This window comes from Ornithorhynchus anatinus, chromosome 4 (assembly GCF_004115215.2).
Source record: "Ornithorhynchus anatinus isolate Pmale09 chromosome 4, mOrnAna1.pri.v4, whole genome shotgun sequence".
Classification (NCBI taxonomy): Eukaryota; Metazoa; Chordata; class Mammalia; order Monotremata; family Ornithorhynchidae; genus Ornithorhynchus; species Ornithorhynchus anatinus.
In genome coordinates this window covers 59,633,802-59,657,012 of record NC_041731.1, presented here as the reverse complement: position 1 = coordinate 59,657,012, position 23,211 = coordinate 59,633,802, and the positions used below count along the sequence as shown (strand labels likewise).

The following is a 23,211-nucleotide window of genomic DNA, read 5'->3' as shown; positions in this document are numbered from 1 at the left end:
GACTCCCAGACCCGTGCTCAATCCACTACACTGCTTCTAGCATGGTATGGATTGAGTTTTTACTGTGTGCAGAGCCCTGTACTAAGCACTTGGGAAGGCACAACGCTTAGGGTCAGTTTCCTCTTGAGACGATTCTCGGTGGATCGCAAACAAGAGACTCCCATAATGAAGACAGGTTTTTCCAGAAGTTATTTTGTTTCAAACAAGCTTGTGCTGAAAGGCATCCATTGAATCTAAGCACAGGTCCTTTACTGCCATTGCTCTTGTCTGTCCGCCTCCCCGGATTAGACCGTGCGCCCGTCAGAGGGCAGGGACTGGCTCTATCTGTTACCGATTCGTACATTCCAAGCGCTTAGTACAGTGCTCTGCACATAGTAAGCGCTCAATAAATACTATTGAATGAATGAACATCCTGAATACAAGCCCTTATTTGCCTTAAGAATTTACAAGTTACCAATAGAACGGATCAATGTTTTCTCTTTGTTTGTTAAAATGTTCCCTGATTTCTTCCAAGCCCAGGCCTGTGCTCATTCAACTAGCTATTCTAGCTCATGAAACAGAGCTGAGCAATCTTGCTTCTAATTAAAAGCGCAGTTCTGTGCACGGTAGTTAAGAGAAACAAGCAAAACAAATCTACACAATCACCGGTCTATATTGTCTAGTAAATTCATCTCATCCCTTCCCTTCTCAATTGGGTAATTCTCCAGTATTGAGGATTATTGAGAAGCCGCATGGCCTAGTGGATAGAACACGGTCCTGAAAGTCAGAAGGACCTGGGTTCCAGTCCCGGCTCTGCTACTTCATCCGTTGTGTGACCTTGGGCATTTCACTTAACTTTTCTGTGCCTCAGTTGACTCATCCGTAAAACATGCGGATTAAGACTGTGAGCCCCAGGTAGGACACAGACTGTGTCCAACCTGATTACCTTGTGGGTGTCCATCCCCTTATTCTATTTATCGTGATAATGTTGTCGTTTTTGTTTCGTTCTGCTTCGCTCTGCCGTCTGTCTCCCCCGCTTAGATCGTGAGCCCGTCAATGGGCAGGGATGGTCTCTATCTGCTGCCGAATTGTACATTCCAAGTGCCTAGTACAGCGCTCTGCACATAGTAAGCGCTCAATAAATACTATTGAATGAATGAATGCCAGCGCTTACAACAGTGCCTGGCACTCAGTAAACACTTAACAAATACTATAAAAAAAGAAGTTGCTAAGTGTGTTTAACTACAAGTCCTCTTCAGGTTCTGGAGAAAGAATAACTCAGGTCTTCCATCTCCACTTCACTATACTGGTACCGAGACAATCAATCATACTTTTGAGTGCTTACTATGTGCAGAGCACTGTACTGTGCGCTTGGGAAAGTACGATACAACAGAATTACACAGAGAAAAATGCATCAGGGCTCACATTGGTTTGCCTCCAGCAGAAAGACACATTCAGTCTAATGGATAGAACACGGGCCTGGGAGTCAGAGGACCCGATTTTCTAATCCCAGCTCTGCCACTTTTCTGCTGTGTGACCTTGAGCAAGTCACTTCACTTCTCTGGGCCTCAGTTCCCTCATCTGTAATATGGGGAATAAGACTTTGAGCCCCAGGTGGGATAGGGACTGTATCCATCCTTACTGACTTGCATCTACTCCCGGGCTTAGAACGGCGCTTGGCACATAGTAAGCACTCAACAAGTACCAAAATCATTATTATTAATTGTTATACATTCAATCATATATATTGAGTGTTTACTGTGTGTGGCACACTGTAGTAAGTGCTTGGGAGAGTACAATACAACAATAAATAGACATATTCCCTGCCCACGAAGAGCTTACAATCTAGATCAACCCAATTTGTTTGTATCCACCACAATGCTTAGTACAGTGCCTGGCACACAGTAACACTAGAATTATTATTATTATTATTATTATTACTACTAGATGTCCAAGCAGGAGCTGCCCCACAAGGTTCATTTGGGCCCAGGAACCTTAAGTCCACCTCTCTCAAAGAAGGGCCCACTTCCTCGGGGACTGGCTAGAACTGGAATGGGGAATGAAAGGAGGGCAGGTTTAGAGAGGATTTTTAGGTCACCCCATTTCGTAACAATAATACCACTTAATTATGGTATTTGTTAAGTGCTTACTAGGTGCCAGGCACTGTTCTAAGCACTGGGGTAGATGCAAGACATTCGGTTTGGACACAGTCCGTGTCCCACATAGGGTTCACGGTCTTGATCCCCATTTTACAGATGAGGGAACTGAGGCACAGATAAGTGTCTTGCCAAGTTCATACAAGTGGCGGAGCTGGGATTAGAATCCATGACCTTCTGACTCCCAGGGCTGTGCTCTATCCACTAGGCCACGCTGCTTCATCACGGTTTATCCCAGTTCATCCCAGGACATTGTTCTCTGGGCAACGTACACATCCCTTCCCTCCAAGACCCTGTACTAATCGATGGTATTTACTGAGCAATTACTGTGTACAGACACTGTACTAAGCATTTGGGAGAATACAACAATGTTGGTCATCACATTTCTTACCCAGGAGGAGCTTATAGTCTAGAGGGGCTATATGATTCTTTTGATCGATTGACTGATTGATTCCTTAGAGGCTTCTCTTCCCCTGCTAAAAATCGGAGGGGAGAAAAGTCATATGAAGAAGCAACTGTACCACAAATCTATTCGAGGGGGAAAAGATTACTACGTTTCACTGGGGCTTTGACTGGGAACCTAGAGTAGTCGGGTTTCGTGCACGTTTGCAAATTAAATAAGTCATCTACTTAAAATGTATTTGGAGGTTACAGAAACAGGATATGTAGCGGACTGGTAATTTGCCCTTCAGTTAAAAATTACCCAGCTTTAAGGTTATTAGGATTACAATAAGATGACTTCTCCAGACCAGCATAAGATGATTTCGTTCATTGTTAGGAGATGAGGTTCATAACACCAACATCAAGGAAGGTTTTGTTACTAAGAAGCTTTTATTAGTGCCAGGATGATTACTAGTGATCACTAGAGTATGTGCTTAGGTTTTATTAGATTTTTTTTTAAGCTATATCATTTGCTAGCGGCCCTTAAGGCACAATCATATAAAAAAGCCACAAATACCAATCATTTTTCTCTGGACCATGAAAACAGCAACAGCATTTTCAATGGCTTTGTTTAGAGAAGCCATTCCTCCTCCAGACTGCAAGCTCGTTCTGGGCAAGGAATGCCTCTGTGTACTGTTATATCGTCCTCTCCGAGCGCTTAGTTCAGTGGTCCGCACACAGTAAGTGCTCAATAAACACGACTGATCGACTGACTGAGAATCGACTACGACTCTGGGCTCCAAAGCGTATTCGCCAAAACATTCCACTGAAATTCTCCTGTTGCCTTGCGCCTTAAATGTGCTGTGGAGCAAGCCGCCCCCAAACAACAACGGGGCAAAGGTTTTTATCATGGTACCAGCCACGGCACTCTAGTCCATGTTCCGGCACCCGTGGGAAAACCCAGACCACGTGACCGCTCTGCCTAGGGACAACAGGTCCCAGTAGGTTACGACATTGAGCTCAGCCTTGGGGCCTGTATTAGGGCTGGAAATGGAATCTATGAGACATTATGTGACATCCCAGCAGCTGCATAGGAATGAGGAACCCCAGGTACAGCGTAGCGTAGTTGGTCGAGCACAGGCCTGGGAGTCAGAAGGTCGTGGGTTCTAATCCCAGCCTCGCCATGTATCCGCTGTGTGACCTGTGAGGCCTCAGTGTCCTCATCTGTGAAATGGGGATGCATTCATTCATTCAATAGTATCTACTGAGCGCTTACTATGCGCAGAGCACTGTACTAAGCGCTTGGAATGTACAGATCGGTAACAGATAGAGCCAGTCCCTGCCCTTTGACGGGCTTACGGTCTAATCGGGGGAGACGGACAGACGAGAACGGTGGCAATAAATAGACTGGAGGGGAAGAACATCTCATTAAAACAATAGCAAATAAACAGAATCAGGGTGGTGTACATCTCATTAACAAAATAAATAGGGTAATGAAGATATATACAGTTGAGGGTTTGAGATCGTGAGCCCCATGCGGAACAGGGACTGTGTCCAACCCGATTTGCCTGTATCCACCCCAGCGCTTAGTACAGTGCCTGGCCCATAGTAAGCGCTTAATGAATACCATAATCAACACAGATTCCAAACTGGGTAAAACCTGCCCAAAACAGAATGCATCGTCTTCTCACTCAAATCCCGTTCTACCCATGACTTTCCTATCACTGTAGAAAGACAACACCGCCATTCTCCAGGATGTCAGCTCATATCACAGTCTACAGCTGGACTATCTGCAGCTGCTCCATTCCCTGTAGGGCAGGGAATGTGTGCGTTTGTTGTTATACTGTACTCTCCCAAGTGCTCAGTACACAGTAAGCACTCAGTAAATACGACTGAATGAATGAACCCTTTGTGTCTCACAAGCCCATAACCCTGGCATTATCCTCATGTCTCCCATTTAATTTGCATATTCAATATTGTGAAATCTTATCAGTTCTACCTTCGCGACGCTTTTAGTTTAGAACCTGCCCTCTCCTCACCATCCAAACGCTGATTCAAGCACTTATCATATCCCACCTTGACTACTGCATTAGCCTTCTTGCTGACCTCCCTGTCTCATTTCTCTCCCCTCTCCAGTCCTTACTTCACTCTACTCAGCCACCGGACGCTTCTCCGAAACGTGGCCTAACAGGCAGCCATCAGACCAGAGGTACGGCAGAAACAATCCACCAATGAAGAGAAGCGGGAAATACACTGTTAACTGCTTACAGTACCGTACGGTGACCCCAAATAAGAGGAGGCCTGCAAACACCCTCAATAGGTCATTCGGACTGAGCTAAGACACTCACACAACCTGTGATGAGCTGCCCACCTAGTGAACAGAGCGCGAGCTTGGGATTTAGAAGTCAGTCAGCCAGCCGATTGTATGTGTTGAGCATTTACTGTGCACGGAGCACTCGGGAGAGGACAACACAACAATAAACAGACACATTCCCTGCCCACAACAAACTTAGTCTAGAGTGGGAAACAAAAATCAATATAGTCAGAGGTCATGGATGGGTTCGACTCCCATCTCTGCCACTTGTCAGCTGTGTGACTGTGGGCAAGTCACTTCACTTCTCTGGGCCTCAGTGACCTCATCTGTAAAATGGGGATTAACTGTGAGCCTCACGTGGGACGACCTGATGACCCTGTATCTACCACAGCGCTTAGAACAGTGCCCTGCACACAGTAAGCGCTTAACAAATACCACATCATTATTATAAATAAAAAAATTACCCGTATATACGGAAGTGCCGTGGGGCTGGGTGGGGAGTCAGAGGACCTGGGCTCTGATCCTGACTCTGCCACTTGTCTGTGGTATGACCTTGGGCAAGTCGCTTCACTTCTCTGTGCCTCGGTTACCTCGTGTGTAAAATGGGGATTAAGACTGTGAGACCCACGTGGGACGTGCACTGTGTCCATCCTGACTAGCTTATATCTACCCTAGTACTTAGTATAGTGCTGGGAACGTGGAAAGGACTTAAGAAATTCGATAAAATAATTAAACACCGTTACTCGTACCAGAAGACCTTAAAGGCCCGTGTCCCACACCCTAGCACTGCTTAAGAGTAAAGATGGAAGACTCTTATCAGAAACAAAGCGTTTCCTTTTAGGCAGGGAGCAGGGGAACAGAGAGATGCTTAAGATGGCATTTCCAATGCCCTCATTCAGCCCTGGATTTTAGGCGGAGTTCGGCTTGTCTGTCTTCCGTTTGGGTGAGCTTCAGAGGCCCGCCCTCCTCAGTCATCCTAGGGTGGAAAGTGGGATGCAATTGTCTCCTGCCTCTCCTGAAATCTCAGAGTCTAGGTGGGAGATAAGCTAAAAATTAAAAGCCCGCATGTACGATTAGACCGTAAGCCCGTCAAACGGCAGGGACTGTCTCTATCTGTTGCCGACTTGTTCATCCCAAGCGCTTAGTACAGTGCTCTGCACATAGTAAGCGCTCAATAAATACTATTGAATGAATGAATGAATGAACTTCCAGCATTTACTGGCCTGTTTAATGGGAATATTGAAATATTCTGATCTAGAAGTCCCCCCAAAAAATCAATCTGGCCTCATGCAAGAAAATGCCTCCATGTTACTCCTAGTAGTGTCTTTGGTCAGACCCAGGAGGGCATTTCTGTGAAATGCTCCACTTAGGCCAGGCCGGAGCAGTAGCCATGAATAGTATTTTACTTCAATTCATTCTAGGTACGGTTGCGCATCTTCCCAGATAATGAGATTCAAAGAAATGATGAGGTTCTCCTTTCTGGGGAATCACCTTTTAAAGCTATCACTTGAAACACTCCACAAAAGAACATAAGCACTGCCGTTACTAGGTCACACTGATAGTCTATCCAGCTCATTGCCGTCTCTCAGTGGCACCGACATTTTCTGGAGAAAGCCCGAGATGACTGCCTTCCTGCTTGCCATCCATCAACCATATTTTTTGAGGGCTTACTGTGTGCAAAGCACCGTACTAAATGTTTGGGAGCGCTCAGTATAACAGAGTTGCTAGACATGTGCCCTGCCCACAACAAGTTTACAGTCTCCAGGAACCCCTTCCCTAAGTTCTCTATATCACCTGGAACTCCCTCCCCTATTATAGATAAGAATAATAATAATAATGAAGGCATTTGTTAAGCACTTACTATGTGCCAAGCACTGTTCTAGGTGCTGGGGGAGATACAAGTTAGCCACGTTGTCCCACGGGGGGCTCACAGTCTTAATCCCCGTTGTACAGACGAGGGAACTGAGGCACAAAGTGACTTTCCCAAGGTCACACAGCTGACAAGTGGTGGAGACAGACCACCACTCTCTCCTCCTTCAAAGCTTTATTAAAATCACAACATTTCTAAGAAGCATTCCTTGATTAATCCCTTTTTACACCTTCTCCTTCTCCCTTCTGCATCGCCTATGCACTTGGATCTGTACCCTTTAAGCACTCAATAGTAACCCCACCTTCAGCCCCACAGTATTTATGCATGTATCTGTAATTTATTTATTTATATTGCCATCTCCCAATCTAAACGGTAAGTTCCTTGTGGGCAGGAAACACGTCTACCAACTCTGTTGTACTCTCCCACGCACGTAGTACAGTGTTCTGTGCTCAGTAATTGATTGATGGATTGATCCATTCTCCTGTTTTAAGGTTTTAATTTTGGGGGACTTTCTTTGCACTCTTTCTGACAGTTTTATCCTTCCTAAACTATAGAAACCAGGATTACTCAAAATACTCCAGATCTAGCCCTGCAATGGTTTGATGTGGCCACAATAATAACTGTGGAATTTATTAAGAGTTTACAATTTTCCAGGCACTGTACTAAGGGCTGGGGTGGATACCAGCAAATCGGGGTGGACACAGTGCCTGTCCTGCTTGGGGCTCACGGTCTTAATCCCCATTTTCCAGATGAGGTAGCTAAGGCCCAGAAGTGAGGTGACTTGCCCAAGGCCACACATGAGACAAGGGCAGAGAAGGGGTTAGAACCCATGATCTTTTGACTCCCAGACCCAGGCTCTATCCACTACACCACGCTGCTTCCCCAGAACTCTGCCTTTTCTTTCTTTCCAATTTCCTTCCAGATGCCCACGATCTCACTGGTGTTTAGGGCTGTGGTGAACACCTTTGGCCCAAAAGTTGGAGAAATGCTCGCTCCTGCAATAAAAATGAATGTCAAAACCATACAACTCAGAGCCTGGAGAACCACTGAAAATGTAAACGCTGTGTGAAAATTGTCAGACAGCTAGAAATCCACTGATCTGGGATTCAGATATCTCTATTAACTCCCAAATGAAATCCACTGGCTTTGGATTCAACTATCTCTATTAACTCCCAAGCACAGAGCCCGGGCCCGGGAGTCAGAAGTACCTGCTTTCTAATCCTTGCTCTGGCATTTGTCTGCTGTGTGACCGTGAGCGAGTCACTTCTCTATGCCTCAGTTACCTCATCTGTAAAATGGGGATTAAGACTGGGAACACTATGTGGGACATGGACCGTGTCCAAACTGATTAGAGAAGCAGCGTGGCCTAGTGGCAAGAGCACGGGCTTGGGAGTCAGAGGACATTGGTTCTAATACCTGATCTGACATTTGTCATCTGTGTGATCTTGGCTAAGTCTCTGTGTCTCAGTGACCTCATCTGTACAATGGGGACGAAGACTGTGAGCCCCACGTGGTACAACCTGATTACCTTGTATCTATCCCAGCGCTTAGAACGATGCTTGGCATGTAGTAAGCGCTGAACAAATACCATAATTATTATTATTAGCTTGTCTCTGCCCCAGTGCTTAGTAGAGTGCCTGGCACATACCCCAAAAAAAAGGGTGGGGAGGGAAGATCTTACCTTCCGGAGGTGTCCCAATGCTGCTTCCCAAACCTAACATGGCAATGTTGTGGCTTCTTGGCTCCAGCATCACAGCTGCCTCTCCACCCCTTTCCCAGTGGGGCACTTTGACAGGCTCCAGGTGAACGTTCTCCAGCCCATCTTCCACCAGGTTGTGGTACATGATCTGGATCGCTTTCTCGAGGTTTCTGGAGCCACTCAGTCGGGGTCCGACCGTGTCAACCAAAAGGGCGAGGCGCTCGTAAGATCTGTTTTGGGCTTTTCCATATACAGCCAGGTCGATGATGGCTTTGGCAACATCGGCATAGCCAGCGATTTCTTCTCTAACTCCTTGGAAAGCCTTTGGGGATACACGGGTTTTACACGCCGGTTTTCCGGAGCAGAGGAGCGAAGCGGGAACAGCAACAATTAAGAAGAGTAGGGGCTTCATCGTCCTTTGGCAGGTACTTCTCGAGTGTCCTGCGTGAGAAAAAAGAGCCTTTTAGGAACAGAACAGCATTGCGTTCAGAGCGCTTTACTTTTAGGAGGAAGACGTAGGTCAAATGAAAAGCCTCCTCAAATTATCCAATGAACAGCAAAGACACAAAACATCAAGAGCTGAAACATCGGAATGAACAATGAAATATCCTGAAGTCAATCCACCATCAGTAGCTTTTAAAGCTCGTTGTGGGCAGGGAACATGTCTACCAACTCTCGTGTTGTACTCTCCCAAGTAATAATAATGATAATGTTGGTATTTGTTAGGTGCTTACTATGTGCAGAGCACTGTTCTAAGCGCTGGGGTAGATACAGGGCAATCGGATTGTCCCACGCGAGGCTCACAGTCTTAATCCCCATTTTACTGATGAGGGAAGTGAGGTAAAGAGACGCTAAGTGACTTGCCCACAGTCACCCAGCTGACAAGTGGCAGAGCCGGGAGTTGAACCCATGACCTCCGACTCCCCAGCCCGTGTTCTCTCCACTGAGCCACGTTGCTGCTCACGACTCCGCACGCAGTAAGTGGTCACCGGCTGTATACTACACCCCTGAGAAGGCCTCGGGGCCTCAGTTACCTCATCTGTAAAATGTGGATTGAGAGACTGTGAGCCCTAGGTGGGACAGGGACCATGTCCATCCCAATTCGCTTGTTTCAACCCCACTTCTCAGTACAGTGCCTGGCACATACTAAGCGCTTAACAAACCACCTGGGGCAGGGCCACTGCAGCGTGGTGCCTGCGTGACACCGTGACGCCCCTCGCACCGCACCGAGAGACGGGGCTGCTGCCACTGACAAGGGGCCTGTGTGACCCTCTGAGCTCCCCGGCTGCCGTAAGTGGGCAAGTCACTTCACTTCTCTGTGCCTCAGTTCCCTCATCTGTAAAATGGGGATGAAGACTGGGAGCCCCACGTGGGACAACCTGATTCCCCTGTGTCTACCCCGGCGCTTAGAACAGTGCTCTGCACATAGTAAGCGCTTAACAGATACCAACATCATTATTATTATAATTACGATGATGATGATGATGTATCCATGGAGTCGCTCTGGGTCGGGGATGACTCAACAGCATAAGACAAGAGTATAAGGTTATTTTTCATAAGTACTGTGGCGCTCCCCTCTCGTCGTCACACCTGGAGAGTTTCCAGTCCTCTACCAGTCTCGGCTACGGGAGGGAGAGTCAAGCAGAGGCCCGTCCATTCCATTCCTAGCTTGGCCAGTGGCTAGCGAGCGGAAGCCAATCGGCTACAAGTCAGAACTCACCCGTGCTGGGCAGCAGCAGCATGGGAGAGAGTCAAGGGCGGAGGCTCGAGTTTACTGAACGGAAGACGGTAATGGTACATTACTTCCATATTTTTACCAAGAAAACGCCACGGATTCACTACCGGAACGACTGCAGACGGAGAGATAGGCGTTCTGGGAGAGATGCGTCCGTGGTGTCGCTTTGGGTAGGAAATGACTTGATGACATAAGACAAGACTGTGGGGCTGGAGTGAATATCGAAGTACTTAAGGGGTAAACAGCCAGGTGCGTAGGTGACACAAAAGTGAGGGCAGATAGGAAAATGAGGGCTTAGAGAATGCCTCTTGAAGCAGATCTGACTTTAGGAGGATTAGCCGCGTGGCTCAGTGGAAAGAGCGCGGGCTTGGGAGTCAGAGGTCACGGATTCGAATCCCGGCTCTGCCATTTGTCAGCTGTGTGACTGTGGGCAAGTCACTTCACTTCTCTGTGCCTGAGTGACCTCATCTGTAAAATGGGAATTGAGACTGTGAGCCTCACACGGGGCAACCTGATGACCCTGTATCTCCCCCAGCGCTTAGAACAGTGCTCTGCACCTAGTAAGCGCTAAACAAATACCAACATTTATTATTCTTCAAGGCGGTGAGAGGAGTGGACTGTCGGATGTACAGAGGGAAGGAGTTCCAGGCCCAAGGGAGGATGTGGGCAAGGGAATGGAGGAAGGATAGATGAGATCGAGAGGTAGAGAGTGGGCTGGAGTTAGAGGAGCGGAGTGCGCAGATCGTGCTGTAGAAGATTGAAGAGGTAAGGTATGAGATGTTCTTCCCCTCGACTCTATTTATCGCCACTGTTCTCGTCCGCCCGTCTCCCCCGATTAGGCCGTGCGCCCGTCAAACGGCAGGGACTTGTTCATTCCAAGCGCTTAGTCCAGGGCTCCGCACGGAGTAAGCGCTCAAGAAATACTATTGAATGAATGAATGAAAGGAACAGTGCTAATCGAGTTAATAGTCCAAAACCGGGTAGGGGAAGAAGATAGAGTTTCTCTTGTGGCGGCTCCCGGTTGACTTCAAGACCGCTGCGGATGCACTGAGAAAATCTCCGCAGCATCTGCAGCCCCCAGAGTTAGGAGGTAGAGTGAGGTCAGGGTGTATACGATGGGTAGAGTGAGTGGAGGTTCATCACCTTCTTTTAAACCACCCCCCTCTTCACGAGCCAGACGACTCGGGGGATCTTGGGACTTGTAAAATAGGTAGCCCTTGTGGTTTCCTTCACACCGTCAGGGTTAGAAGAGGTCAGAAGGTGACCATCAGCTTTAAAGCATTCGATCACTTGGCCCTCTCCTCCCTTACCTCTCTGATTTTGTTCATTTATTTACTTCGTTAATGAGAATGTACATCACCTTGATTCTATTATTTTGTTAATGAGATGTACATCACCTTGATTCTATTTATTTGCTACTGTTTTAATGAGATGGTCATCCCCCTGATTCTATTTATTGCTATTGTTTTTGTCTGTCGCGCCCGATTAGACCGTAAGCCCGTCAAAGGGCAGGGACTGTCTCTATCGGTTAACGACTTGTACAAGTGCTTAGTACAGTGCTCTGCACATAGTAAGTGCTCAGTAAATACTATCGAATGAATGAATGAATGATTTCCTAGAAAAGGCCAGCTAGCATACTTCGCTCCTCTAATGTTGACCTACTAACTGTACCTGGATCTCACCTCGTCTTGCCGCTGACCTCTCACCCACAACCTGCCCCTGGACTGGAACGCTCTCCCTCTCCATATCCCCCACAGACGATCGCCTTCAAAGCCTCATTAAAGGCGCATCTCCTCCGAGAGGCCTTCCCCGACTGAGCCCTCTCCCACTTCATGTATTCATTCATTCAATAGTATTTATTGAGCGCTTACTGTGTGCAGAGCACTGGACCAACTGCTTGGAAAGTGCAATTCAGCAACAAATAGAGACAATCCCTACCCAGGGGACTTACAGTCTAGAAGGGGGGAGACAGACTGGAAAGAGCCCGGGCTTGGGACTCAGAGGTCATGGGTTCGAATTCCAAAGTCTGCCCCTTGTCAGCCGTGTGACTGTGGGCGAGTCACTTCACTTCTCGGGGCCTCAGTTCCCTCATCTGGAAAATGGGGGTGAAGACTGTGAGCCTCACGTGGGACAGCCTCATTCCCCTGTATCTACCCCAACGCTTAGAACAGTGCTCTGCACGATGTAAGCGCTTAAGAAATACCAACAAAGTGAAACAAGACAAGGGAACGGGCACTTCCTCCTCCTTCATCCTCCCACTTCCCCCTGCGTCACCCTTCACTTGGATTTGCTCCCTTTATTCACCCCTCCCTCAGCCCTACAGCACTTATGCACATATCCACAATATATGTACGTATGTATACGCACATATACATATATATGTCTATGTTCACGTCTGTCTCTGCTCTCTGACCGTGAGCTCACTGTGGGCAGGGAATGCGTCTGTCGCCTCTGCTATACTGTAGTCCCTCCAGTGCTCAATAAATACGATTGATTGGTTGATTAAGAGGAAAACCAGAAAAACAACCGAGGAAGAAGGAAAAAGCCGAGGTAGAAGAAGGAGCCGGCACTAGAACGGGCCTGCTGAGCTAAAGTTGCTGCTGCCGCTCCCTCAATAATCATGACGGTATTTGTTAAGCGCTTACTACGTGTGAAGCACTGTTCTAAGCGCTGGGGTAGACACAGGGGAATCAGGTTGTCCCACGTGGGGCTCACGGTCTTAATCCCCATTTTACAGATGAGGTAACTGAAGCACAGGGAAGTGAAGCGACTTGCTCAAAGTCACTCAGCTGACAAGTGTAGGAGCCGGGATTAGAACCCATGACCTCTAACTCCCAAGCCCGGGCTCTTGCCACTGAGCCACGCTGCTTCTCTAGAACAGGGTGGTGGCCTGACATTGATCCCTTAGGGCCACAGAGGCACAGAGAAACACCATGTCCTAGCGGCTAGAGCACAGGCCTGGGAGTCAGAAGGACCCGGGTTCTAATTCCAGCTCCACCACTTGTCTGCAGTGGGACCTTGGGCAAGTCACTTCATTTTTCTGTGCCTCAATTACCTCGTCTGTAAAATGGGGATTAAGACTGTGAGCCCCACGCGGGACAGGGACCGGGTCCGACTCCATTTGCTTCTATCCATCCCGGCGCTTAGTACGGTGCCCGGCACGCGATAAGCACTTGACAAATACCACCGTGGTCATTATTGTTCTCTGTGCCTCCGTTTCCTCCACTATAAAATGGGGATACCTGTTCTCCCTCCTAATTAGACCGTGAACCCCAAGCGGGAAAGGGACTGTGTCCAAACTAATTAACTTGTACCTGCCTCATCGCTCGGAACAGGCTCTGACACATAGTGAGGGCTTAAAGGATGACATAAGAAAGCGCCCAGTTGGGGGATGGAGGGTGGCTAAGTAGCCAAGTGCGTAGGGACAGTGTGAGAAAGGCCGGAAAGGTCAAGTGTTTCCGGCCTCGGGTAACCCTCTCCCAGCCCCCTCCTGCTCCGCCTACCGGCAGCCGTTCGGAGAGCAAAGGGGAGGTAGAGGCCCGTCGTCAATTTTTCGTCCTGACCCTGCTGCTTGACTTTGGTCAGGGGCAAGGGACGGGGTGATATTTACGGATGGAACGCTTTAAACTCTTCTCCTGTCTTGCACCCACACGGGGGAATTTGCTCCTTAGGAGCCGGCCCCGTCCGGTCCATGGTTCATACCACACAGGTAAAGGGAAATAGAGGAGCCACGCCACGAACCACCCGTCCGCTCAACTGTATATATTCATTACCCTATTTATTTCGTTAACGAAATGTACATCGCCTCGATTCTATTTAGTCGCCATCGGTTTTTACGAGATGTTCTTCCCCTCGACTCTACTCATCGCCATCGTTCTCGTCCGTCCGTCTCCCCCGATTAGACCGGGAGCCCGTCCAACGGCGGGGACCGTCTCTATCTGTTGCCGACCTGTTCATCCCAAGCGCTTAGTACAGTGCTCTGCACATAGTAAGCGCTCAATAAATACTACGGAAAGAATGAATGAGTGAACAACTTAGGTGAGAAAACCTGCCCTTGGGGGTCTGCTCTGGAGGGTGGGGAGATGAGAAATTAATTAGAGAAGGCCTCCTGGAGGAGTTGTGATTTCAGGAAGGGCTCGAAGTTGGGAAGAGCCGTGATCCGTCCGTCGCTGGCAGGGAATACGTCTACTGCTTCTTTTGTGTAGCTATATTCGTTCGGTCGTATCTGTTGAGCACTTACTTCGTGCAGAGCGCTATACTAGACTATACTAAGTGCTTGGAAAGTACGATTCAGCAATAAGAGAGACAATCTCTGTCATTCATTCATTCAATAGTATTTAATAATGTTGGTATTCGTTAAGCGCTTACTATGTGCCGAGCACTGTTCTAAGCGCCGGGGTAGACACAGGGGAATCAGGTTGCCCCACGTGGGGCTCACAGTCTTCATCCCCATTTTACAGATGAGGGAACTGAGGCCCAGAGAAGTGAAGTGACTTGCCCACAGTCACACAGCCGACAAGTGGCAGAGCTGGGATTCGAACTCATGAGCCCTGACTCCAAAGCCCGTGCTCTTTCCACTAAGCCACGCTGCTTCTCACAAGCGCTTATTGAGCGCTTACTGTGTGCAGAGCACTGTACTAAGCGCTTGGAATGTACAATTCGGCAACAGACGGAGACCATTCATTCATTCATTCAATAGAATTTATTGAGCAATTACTATGTGCAGAGCACTGTACTAAGGTTTGGAATGTACAATTCGGCAACAGATAGGGACCACTCATTCATTGAATAGTATTTATTGAGCGCTTACTATGTGGAGAGCACTGTACTAAGCGCTTGGAATGGACAAATCGGTAACAGATAGAGACCAGTCCCTGCCCTTTGACGGGCTTGCCGTCTAATCGCGGGAGACGGACAGTCGAGAACAATAGCAATAAATAGAATCAAGAACCATCCCTGTCCACTGACGGGCTTACAGTCCGTCTACAAGGGGCTTACAGTTGTACTCTTCCAATTGCACCCCCTCTTCCCCCCGCTTAGACTGTGAGCCCCTTGTTGGGCAGGGATTGTCTCTATCTGTTGCCAAATTGTCCATTCCAAGCGCTTAGTACAGTGCTCTGCACATAGTAAGCGCTCAACAAATACTATTGAATGACTGCTTAATGCAGAGCTCTGTAGTCTGTGCTCTCTAGACGGTAATTCGTTGTGGGCAGGGAATGTGTATGTGGACAGGGCACAGGCCTGGGAGTCAGAAGGACATGGGTTCTAGTCCTAGCTCTGCCACTTGCCTGCTGTGTGACCTTGGGCAAGTCATTTCACTTCCTCCGTGCCTCAGTCACCACATCTGTAAAATGGGGATTAAGGGTGTGAGCCCCCATGTGGGACAGGAACTGTGTCCAACCTGCTTAGCTTGTATCTACCCCAGCGCTTAGAACAGTGCCTGGCCCCTAGTAAGCACCTAACAAATACCATAAACTACTAAGTGTTCAGTAAATACTATTAATTTATTGACTGATTGTCCCACACAGCAGTATCTGTCCAGACCCCAGGCCTCTGGGAGAAGCAGCGCTTCTTGGATGCCAGGCCTAATAATAAGAAGAAGAAGAATAATGTTGGTATTTGTTAAGCGCTTACTATGTGCAGAGCACTGTTCTAAGCGCCGGGGTAGACACAGGGTCATCAGGTCGTCCCACGTGAGGCTCACAGTCTTCATCCCCATTTTACAGATGAGGTCACTGAGGCACCAAGAAGTGAAGTGACTTGCCCACAGTCACACAGCTGACAAGGGGCAGAGCTGGGATTCGAACCCATGACCTTTGACTCCCAAGCCCAGGCTCTTTCCACTGAGCCACGCCGCTTCTCTAGAGAAGCTGCCCTTCTTAGGGATGGTTTGGGTTGTCAGAATAATAATAATTGTGGTATTTGTTAAACACTTACTGTGTGCCAAGCACTGGAGTAGACACAGGGCAATCAGGTTGTCCCGCTTGGAGCTCACAATCTTAATCCCCATTGAACAGATGAGGTAACTGAGGCCCAGAGAAGTTGAGTGACTTCCCCAAAGTCACACAGCAGACAAGTGGTGGAGCCGGGATTAGAACCCATGTCCTCATCCACACTGGAGCTTAAACGATTCACTTTAACTCACTTACATTCTCTAGATTATAAACTCGTTGTAGGCAGAAAATGTGTCTATTAACTCTGTGTTCTCCCAAGTGCTTAGTATAGTGCTCTGCACACAGTAAGCCCTCAATAAATACCACCGATTGGCTGAATCACAGCAGAAAATCCACTGGGAATCAGAATTCCAATTGGTAATATAAAATGCTCATTTCTCAAGGGATTATGCCTCCGAAAATATGGCTACTACTGAAATAATGAAAGTGCCCTGAGCACTTACCAAATCCCTTCCTGACTGCTGGCAGGCTCTTTCAAACCAAAGGATCAGGATTCACACGTACTGGTTCAGAGAAGTAACGGGGCTCAGTGGAGAGAACCGGGGCTTGGGAGTCAGAGGTCATGGGTTCTAATCCCGGCTCTGCCACTTATCATCTGTGTGACTGTGGGCAAGTCACTTCGCTTCTCTGGGACTCAGTGACCTCATCTGTAAAATGGAGATTCAGACTGTGAGCCTCACGAGGGACAACCTGATGACCCTGTATGTCCCCCAGCGCTTAGAACAGTGCTCTGCACATAGTAAGCGCTTAACAAATACCAACGTTATCATTATTATTATTACTATGGGGAAGCACCATGGCATAGTGGATAGAGCACAAGCCTGGGAGTCAAAAGGTCAAAGGTTCTAATCCCGGCTCCACCACTTGTCTGCTATGTGGCCTTGGGCAAATCACTTCACTCCTCTGGGCCTCAGTTCTCTCCTCTGTGAAATGGGGATTAAGACTGTGAGCCCTATGCGGGACAGGGCTGTGTCCAACCCAATTTGCTCGTATCCACCCCACGGTTTAGTACAGCGCCTGGCACGTAGGAAGTCCTTAAGAAGCACCGCAAATATTATCGTTATTATTATCATCATACAAAAGATGAAGTGTAAGGTCTTCATTTTTAAACTTCTTTTTCTAAAATCATTTTCCCTTTAAAAGCATCAGCAATTAGCAGAAGGTTTTTCAGAAAATCTACATCTCCCCTTTGAACAAGGAAATTATAAGTTCGAAGACAAATTTAGATTACAGTTTGAAAAGAAAGATCTTGGTAATTATTTTGCTCTCCCTTCACTTCTTTTCATCATAATCCACAGCAGCAGAAAACCTTTTGCATAAAACAGATAAATGTTCTTTGCAAAGAATTTCTTTTCTCCACATGTCTAGAAACGAGCTAAAATGCAATCAGTCATTGTTCCCCTTGGGATGTCTAGCTTATGTAACAGCAGGTTTTTCGCATCTATTTCTACATATTACTCTTTAAAATGATATCGTACGAACATGTCTCGGGCTGAGTTAAAATGCCAGAACAAATAGAACCACTCCAGAGAGAGGAAACACGATGGGCTCAATTCTCCCTTTCCCAGCTGGAAGGGTATGAATTTTCCCAGACTCCGAAGGAAACAGAAATGCCAACTCCTTCTCTCTCTCAACGGAACAAAGAGAGTGCCCAAACTCTCCCTTCCGTCACACCTCTAGCGGACCACTACGAGAGGAGGGAGAGGGGTAAGGGAGAGAGATGGGAAGGAAAAAAAAGGGGAAAGGGGGAAAAAAAAACCCATCTTCATCGCCAGTGACTTTAGCAAATGCAGTTTATGATTTTTCAGGGCTGTCCTTCATTATTTTCTTTCATTTATGGGACTATTGCTTAGGTGTTCCTGAATTGCCCCTGGGGAAAGTGAAATAAGCACATATCCTATGCACTAGAGTCTTAAAATATAATCCAAATTTCAGAAGGGAGGATGACTAATGAGCAAAAACTGTTGGAATCTAATTTAATCCCCAGTGGGACGGGATCACGCCTAATTCCCACCTATGCATTTTCCCCAGTGCTTAGTAGAGGACTCTGCACACCGCAAGTACTTAATAAATACTATTACTTCTCCTTAGTCCCATATCCTCTCTCCCCCTGCTGCAGCTGTGCTCCCGGCGCTGGAATCCGATCAATCCATCCATCAATCAATCAATGGTATTTATTGGGAAGCAGCACGGCCTGGTGGATAGAGCACGGGCCTGAAAGTCAGAACGACCTGCGTTCTAATTCTGGCTCTGCCGCTTGTCGGCTGTGTGACCTTGAGCAAGTCACTTCACTTCTCTGAGCCTCAGTTACCTCATCTGTAAAATGGGGATGAGGACTGTGGGAGAGGGACTGTGTCCAATCCGATTAACTTGTATCTGCCCAGAGCTTAGAACGGAGGTTGACATATAGTAAGCACTTAACAAATGCCACCATTATGATTATTACTATTATTGAGCGCTTACTATATGCAGAACACTGTACTACGTGCTCAGTAGAATACAACACAGTGGAATTAGCAAATATGTACCCTGCCCATAACATCAGAAAGCGTGGGTGCTGGAGGCTGAGGGATGGGGGGGGGGGGTGGTTAGGGAGACTCTGTGAACCTCTGACGTCCGGCAGAAGGAAGAGGGATGGTTTGGGACCCAGCAGCCTACCCGGATAAGAGGGCACCCAGATATTAGAGTGTTGGGATTCAGGTGGCCATGATGAGAAGCCCTCTTCACATGCCCGTCTCCTTTCTCATAATCTCTGGGAAGACATTTTTGGGGTACCCTCGATCCCTGGAAATTAGCAGTTCATCCAGACACTGCCTGAAAATGAATGTTCCACAGACCCGAAGAATCTTGCCCTTGGGAAATGCCTGTGGTGAGTTGGTTATTGGAGCTCAGCAGGCCTTCCTAGAGTTGAAACCTTTCTTTCTGGAGCCACATCAATTTATAGATAAGTTATTTTTCATGCCCAAGGAGGTGATTCTTCCCTGCTGGTTGTCATGACAAAGCTATATTATCTTCACTGTTGGTGTGGCTTCCCTGCTTTTAAGCTACAATTTATCTTTCAGCAATTTACCTTCTCCCACCTATCACGTTTCACACCCAACTCTCTTACTTGAGGAACTAAGTCACTTTCTACAGACACTGATTCATTTTGCCTTTCTTGAAAGCCAATCCATCAAGTCATTTCCCGCCTTATAATTACTGGGATTTTGGAGGCACAAGTTCCAATTCCAGTAAATGGGATTTCCAACTCACTGGTTTCCTACACGAATGAGTTTGGCATACTTCACTTCTTTTTCCTTGGTTTCTTCATTCCTTTCTGTTACCTCTGAAAAGTAGCTACCTCTCAGCCAGCATTTACATGCAAGCCACATTTCAAAGAACAGTGCTGAACTTTGCCCTAGACTCTCCACCTAGCACCTAGGTGCTGATTAGCCATTGGATCTTTTAAAAATGAGTTTATGAGACCAGTAGATAGAGAGATGGATAGATATAGATAGATAGATAGATAGATAGATAGATAGATAGATAGATAGATAGATAGATAGATGATTAGACTGTAAGCCCGTCAAAGGGCAGGGACTGTCTCTATATGTTACCGATTTGTAAATTCCAAGCACTTAGTACAGTGCTCTGCACATAGTAAGCGCTCAATAAATACTATTCAATGAGTAGAAAGATAGATAGATAGATAGATAGATAGATAGATAGATAGATAGATAGATAGATAGATGTAGAGCTAAATTGATATAGTTCTAGAAGTAGCCATTTTTTGTGAAAAACTTCAACTTTGGGAATAAAACCAATTTTCTTGCAGGAAGGCAGATATATAGCTCTAAGTGTCTTCCTTAAAGAAAAGAGTTTGTATTCCCAAATTCAAGTTGGTAATAAAAAATCAAGGAGATGTGATTATTAACTAGTTCCCCAAAGAAAATGAGCAGTCCACTGAGAGGGAAAGAGAGATGACAGCTGTTCCTTGAGTGAGTTGTCTACACCCACTGTCTCCACTTCCTCTTCTCCAATACTCTACTTGACCTCCTTCAATCTGGCTTCTGACCCCTTCATCCATGGAAACTGCTCTCTCAAAGGTCACCAGTGACTTCCTTCTTGCTAAATCCAACAGCCTATACTCCAGCCCCTCGACCTCTCAGCTGCCTTTGGCTCTGTGGACCATTCCCTTCTCCTGGAAACATTACTTTTTCCTTAGTTTACTGACACCGTGTTCACCTGGTACTCCTCTTATCTCTCTTTCCACTCAATCTCTGTCTCGCTCACAGGCTCCTTCTCTGGTTTCCGGCCTCTAACTCTGAGAGTCGCTAAAAGATCGGTCCTGTGTTTCCCTCTATTCTACGCTCACTCCCTCGGAGAACTCATTCGCTCCCACGGCTTCAGCTACTGTCTCTACCCAAATCTACATCTCCAACACTGATCTCTTTTTCTGCATCAAACGTTATCTCCTACCTTCAGGACCTCTCTACTTAGATGTCCTGCCAACACCTCAGGCTTAACATGCACAAAACAGAACACCTCATCTTCCCACACAAACCGTTTCCCATCCCTGTAGACAGAGTTACCACCTTCTGTCGAACAAGCTGTATCTGTGGCCCTAGCTTAGATTCAACTCTTTTATTCAACCCACGTATTCGGTCTGCAATCACATCCTGTCAGTTCCACCTTCCGCTCTTTGCTCTCCATCCAAACCACTACTATACTGGTCCAACCGCTTAGACCCCATCTTGACTACTGCATCAGCCTCCTCACTGACCTCCCTGTCTCAGACAGGAGAAAGACATTTCCACATTCCCCAATTTGTATTTCGCTCTGATGCCCGGATCATTTTTTGACAAAAACATTCAGTCCATGTTTCCCTTGCTCCTAAAGAATTTCCAGTAGCTGCCCATCCACTTCCACATCCAAAAGAAACTCCTTACCATCATCTTTAGGGACCTCAACCTTTCCCCCTCAAATCTTTCCTTGTTAATTTTCTACTACAACTTAGCCCGCTTACTTTGCTCCTCTAATGCTAACCTATTTACCGTAGCCCAAGCTTGTCTATAGCAGGGTCCACCCCTCGCCTCCCTCCACCCTCTGGCCTAGAAATCCCTTCCTCTTCATATCCGACAGACCACCACTCTCCCCACCTTTAAAGCCTTATTAAGGCTGTGAGCCCCGTGTGGAAAAGGGACTGTGTCCAACCTAATTTGCTTAGTACGGTGCCTGGCACATAGAAAGCTCTTAACAAATACCACTTCTCCTCCAAAGCAACGTGGAAGCAGCGTGGCTCAGTGGAAAGGGCACGGGCTTGGGAGTCAGAGGTCATGGGTTCGAATCCTGGCTCTGCCACTTGTCAGCTGTGTGACTGTGGGCAAGATTTAACTTCTCTGTGCCTCAGTTCCCTCATCTGTAAAATGGGGATGAAGACTGTGAGCCTCACATGGGACAACCTGATTACCCTGTATCTCCCCCAGCGCTTAGAACAGTGCTCTGCACATAGTAAGCGCTTAACAAATACCAACAAATACCAACCTTATTAAAAGGCTTTCCCCGACCGACCTCTCATTTCTCCTACTCTTTCTCACTTCGGTGTCAAGCTTGTACTTGGTTCTTTCGTCTTTAAAAACTTAATATTTACCCCACCTTCATCCCCACAGCACTTATATATGTAACAATAATTTATTTGAATGTCTATCTCCCCCTCTAGACTGTAAGCTCTTTGTGGGCAGGGAACATGTCTATCAACTGTTATTCTGTACTCTCCCGAGTGCAGAGTAGAGTGCTCTGCACATAGCGAGTGCTCAATAAATACCACTGATCGATTGGTTGCTGCCGTAGGTGCTCCCCCCATGTCAATGGACACGTATAGAAAGCTAATGCACGATCAGTAGTCTTTTGCTATTTGAATACACACATCAAATTTGTATACATTCACATATACAAAGAAATCACAAGTGGTGCACTCTTACATCATTATACACACAGTTATGGCTGGCCTGTATACTATTAATCATCTATATTATTAATCATCATTATTAATTATTCATGTTATAGTTATCGATTATTCACCTCATTTACATATATACATAAAGCGAATGCAGCATGCATCTTTTTAAAGAAAAACTGCCAATTTCCATACAAGGAGATCTTTGGAAGAAGGGGTTAAGATTTGAGATGTTCCCCAAATACAGAAAAAATTAAATGAAAATGAATATGAAATACTTAATCCTAAGCACGTAAACAGAGTGTTGGGAAAGATTTATCTTTAGCAACAAGAATCTGAAACATTTGTCTTGAATCCCGTAATACTGAAAATACACAAAAGGTCAAAACAACCTCTTCCCTAGAAAGAGAATACTGCATAGACCTTACTGATTAAGACAAAGGGTAGAGGGCTTTCAACCTAGATTCACGGACTCGCACAGAAATTTGGAGATTTAATTACTATTGATTAACGAGAGTTACAGAAGGCTGAGCGTAATAATAACAGGGTTATTTTTAAACGGTATGATTTTCCCATGTACCTTCCCCAGAACTGGTTAATAACATGTTCCAAAGCACACACTGGTAGAGACATTAGTAATTTCTTTCAGAACACGCTGTTCCCCTTTCTTGGCTTTCACCAACTGTCCGAAGTTACTCAAAAGCAGAAACATCCATTCAGGATCTCACCGTAAACAGGCCTTCGCTCCACCAAGCCTTCAGATTTCATCGGAAAATCATCGGAAATCGTCTAAAGAAATCATTCCCTTCCTCAATTTCTGACATTCCAAAGCCACGCTGTCAACCCATATACATTCCCTCTTCGGTTAAAATAAGACCTTTGCATATTTCTCAACATTTGATCTTTGATCTATGAAATCATTGCTCCAGTTAGCACAGGAGAATAAACACTTATCAACTGTATGTCCATACTTATGAGAGTGCAGCCTCTAGACTGTAAGCTTGTTGTGGGCAGGGAATGTGTCTGCCAACTCATATTGTTACATTTTACTCTCCCAAGCGCTCAGTACAGCGCTCTGCACAGTGAGTGCTTAATGAATATAACTGTTTGATTGACTGATTGCACCTTCCACCCTCAGGCACAAGGAGACTGAGGCATCTGCGGTTGCAATTTCTGCAACAGGAAATT

The 23,211-nt window shown here is 46.6% G+C and overlaps 1 protein-coding gene across 4 annotated transcripts in view; it reads right to left on the bottom strand.

The window, feature by feature from the left end:
* Positions 1-23,211, bottom strand: part of CPQ (carboxypeptidase Q) — a 419,427-nt gene that overhangs the window by 336,188 nt on the left and 60,028 nt on the right. For all 4 annotated transcript variants that reach the window (XM_029063858.2, XM_039911817.1, XM_029063857.2 and 1 more), the window contains exon 2: positions 8,382-8,840. In XM_029063858.2, coding sequence (XP_028919691.1) covers positions 8,382-8,811 — 430 coding nt within the window. In that variant the 5' untranslated portion in view covers positions 8,812-8,840. The remainder of the gene's footprint in view (positions 1-8,381; positions 8,841-23,211) is intronic.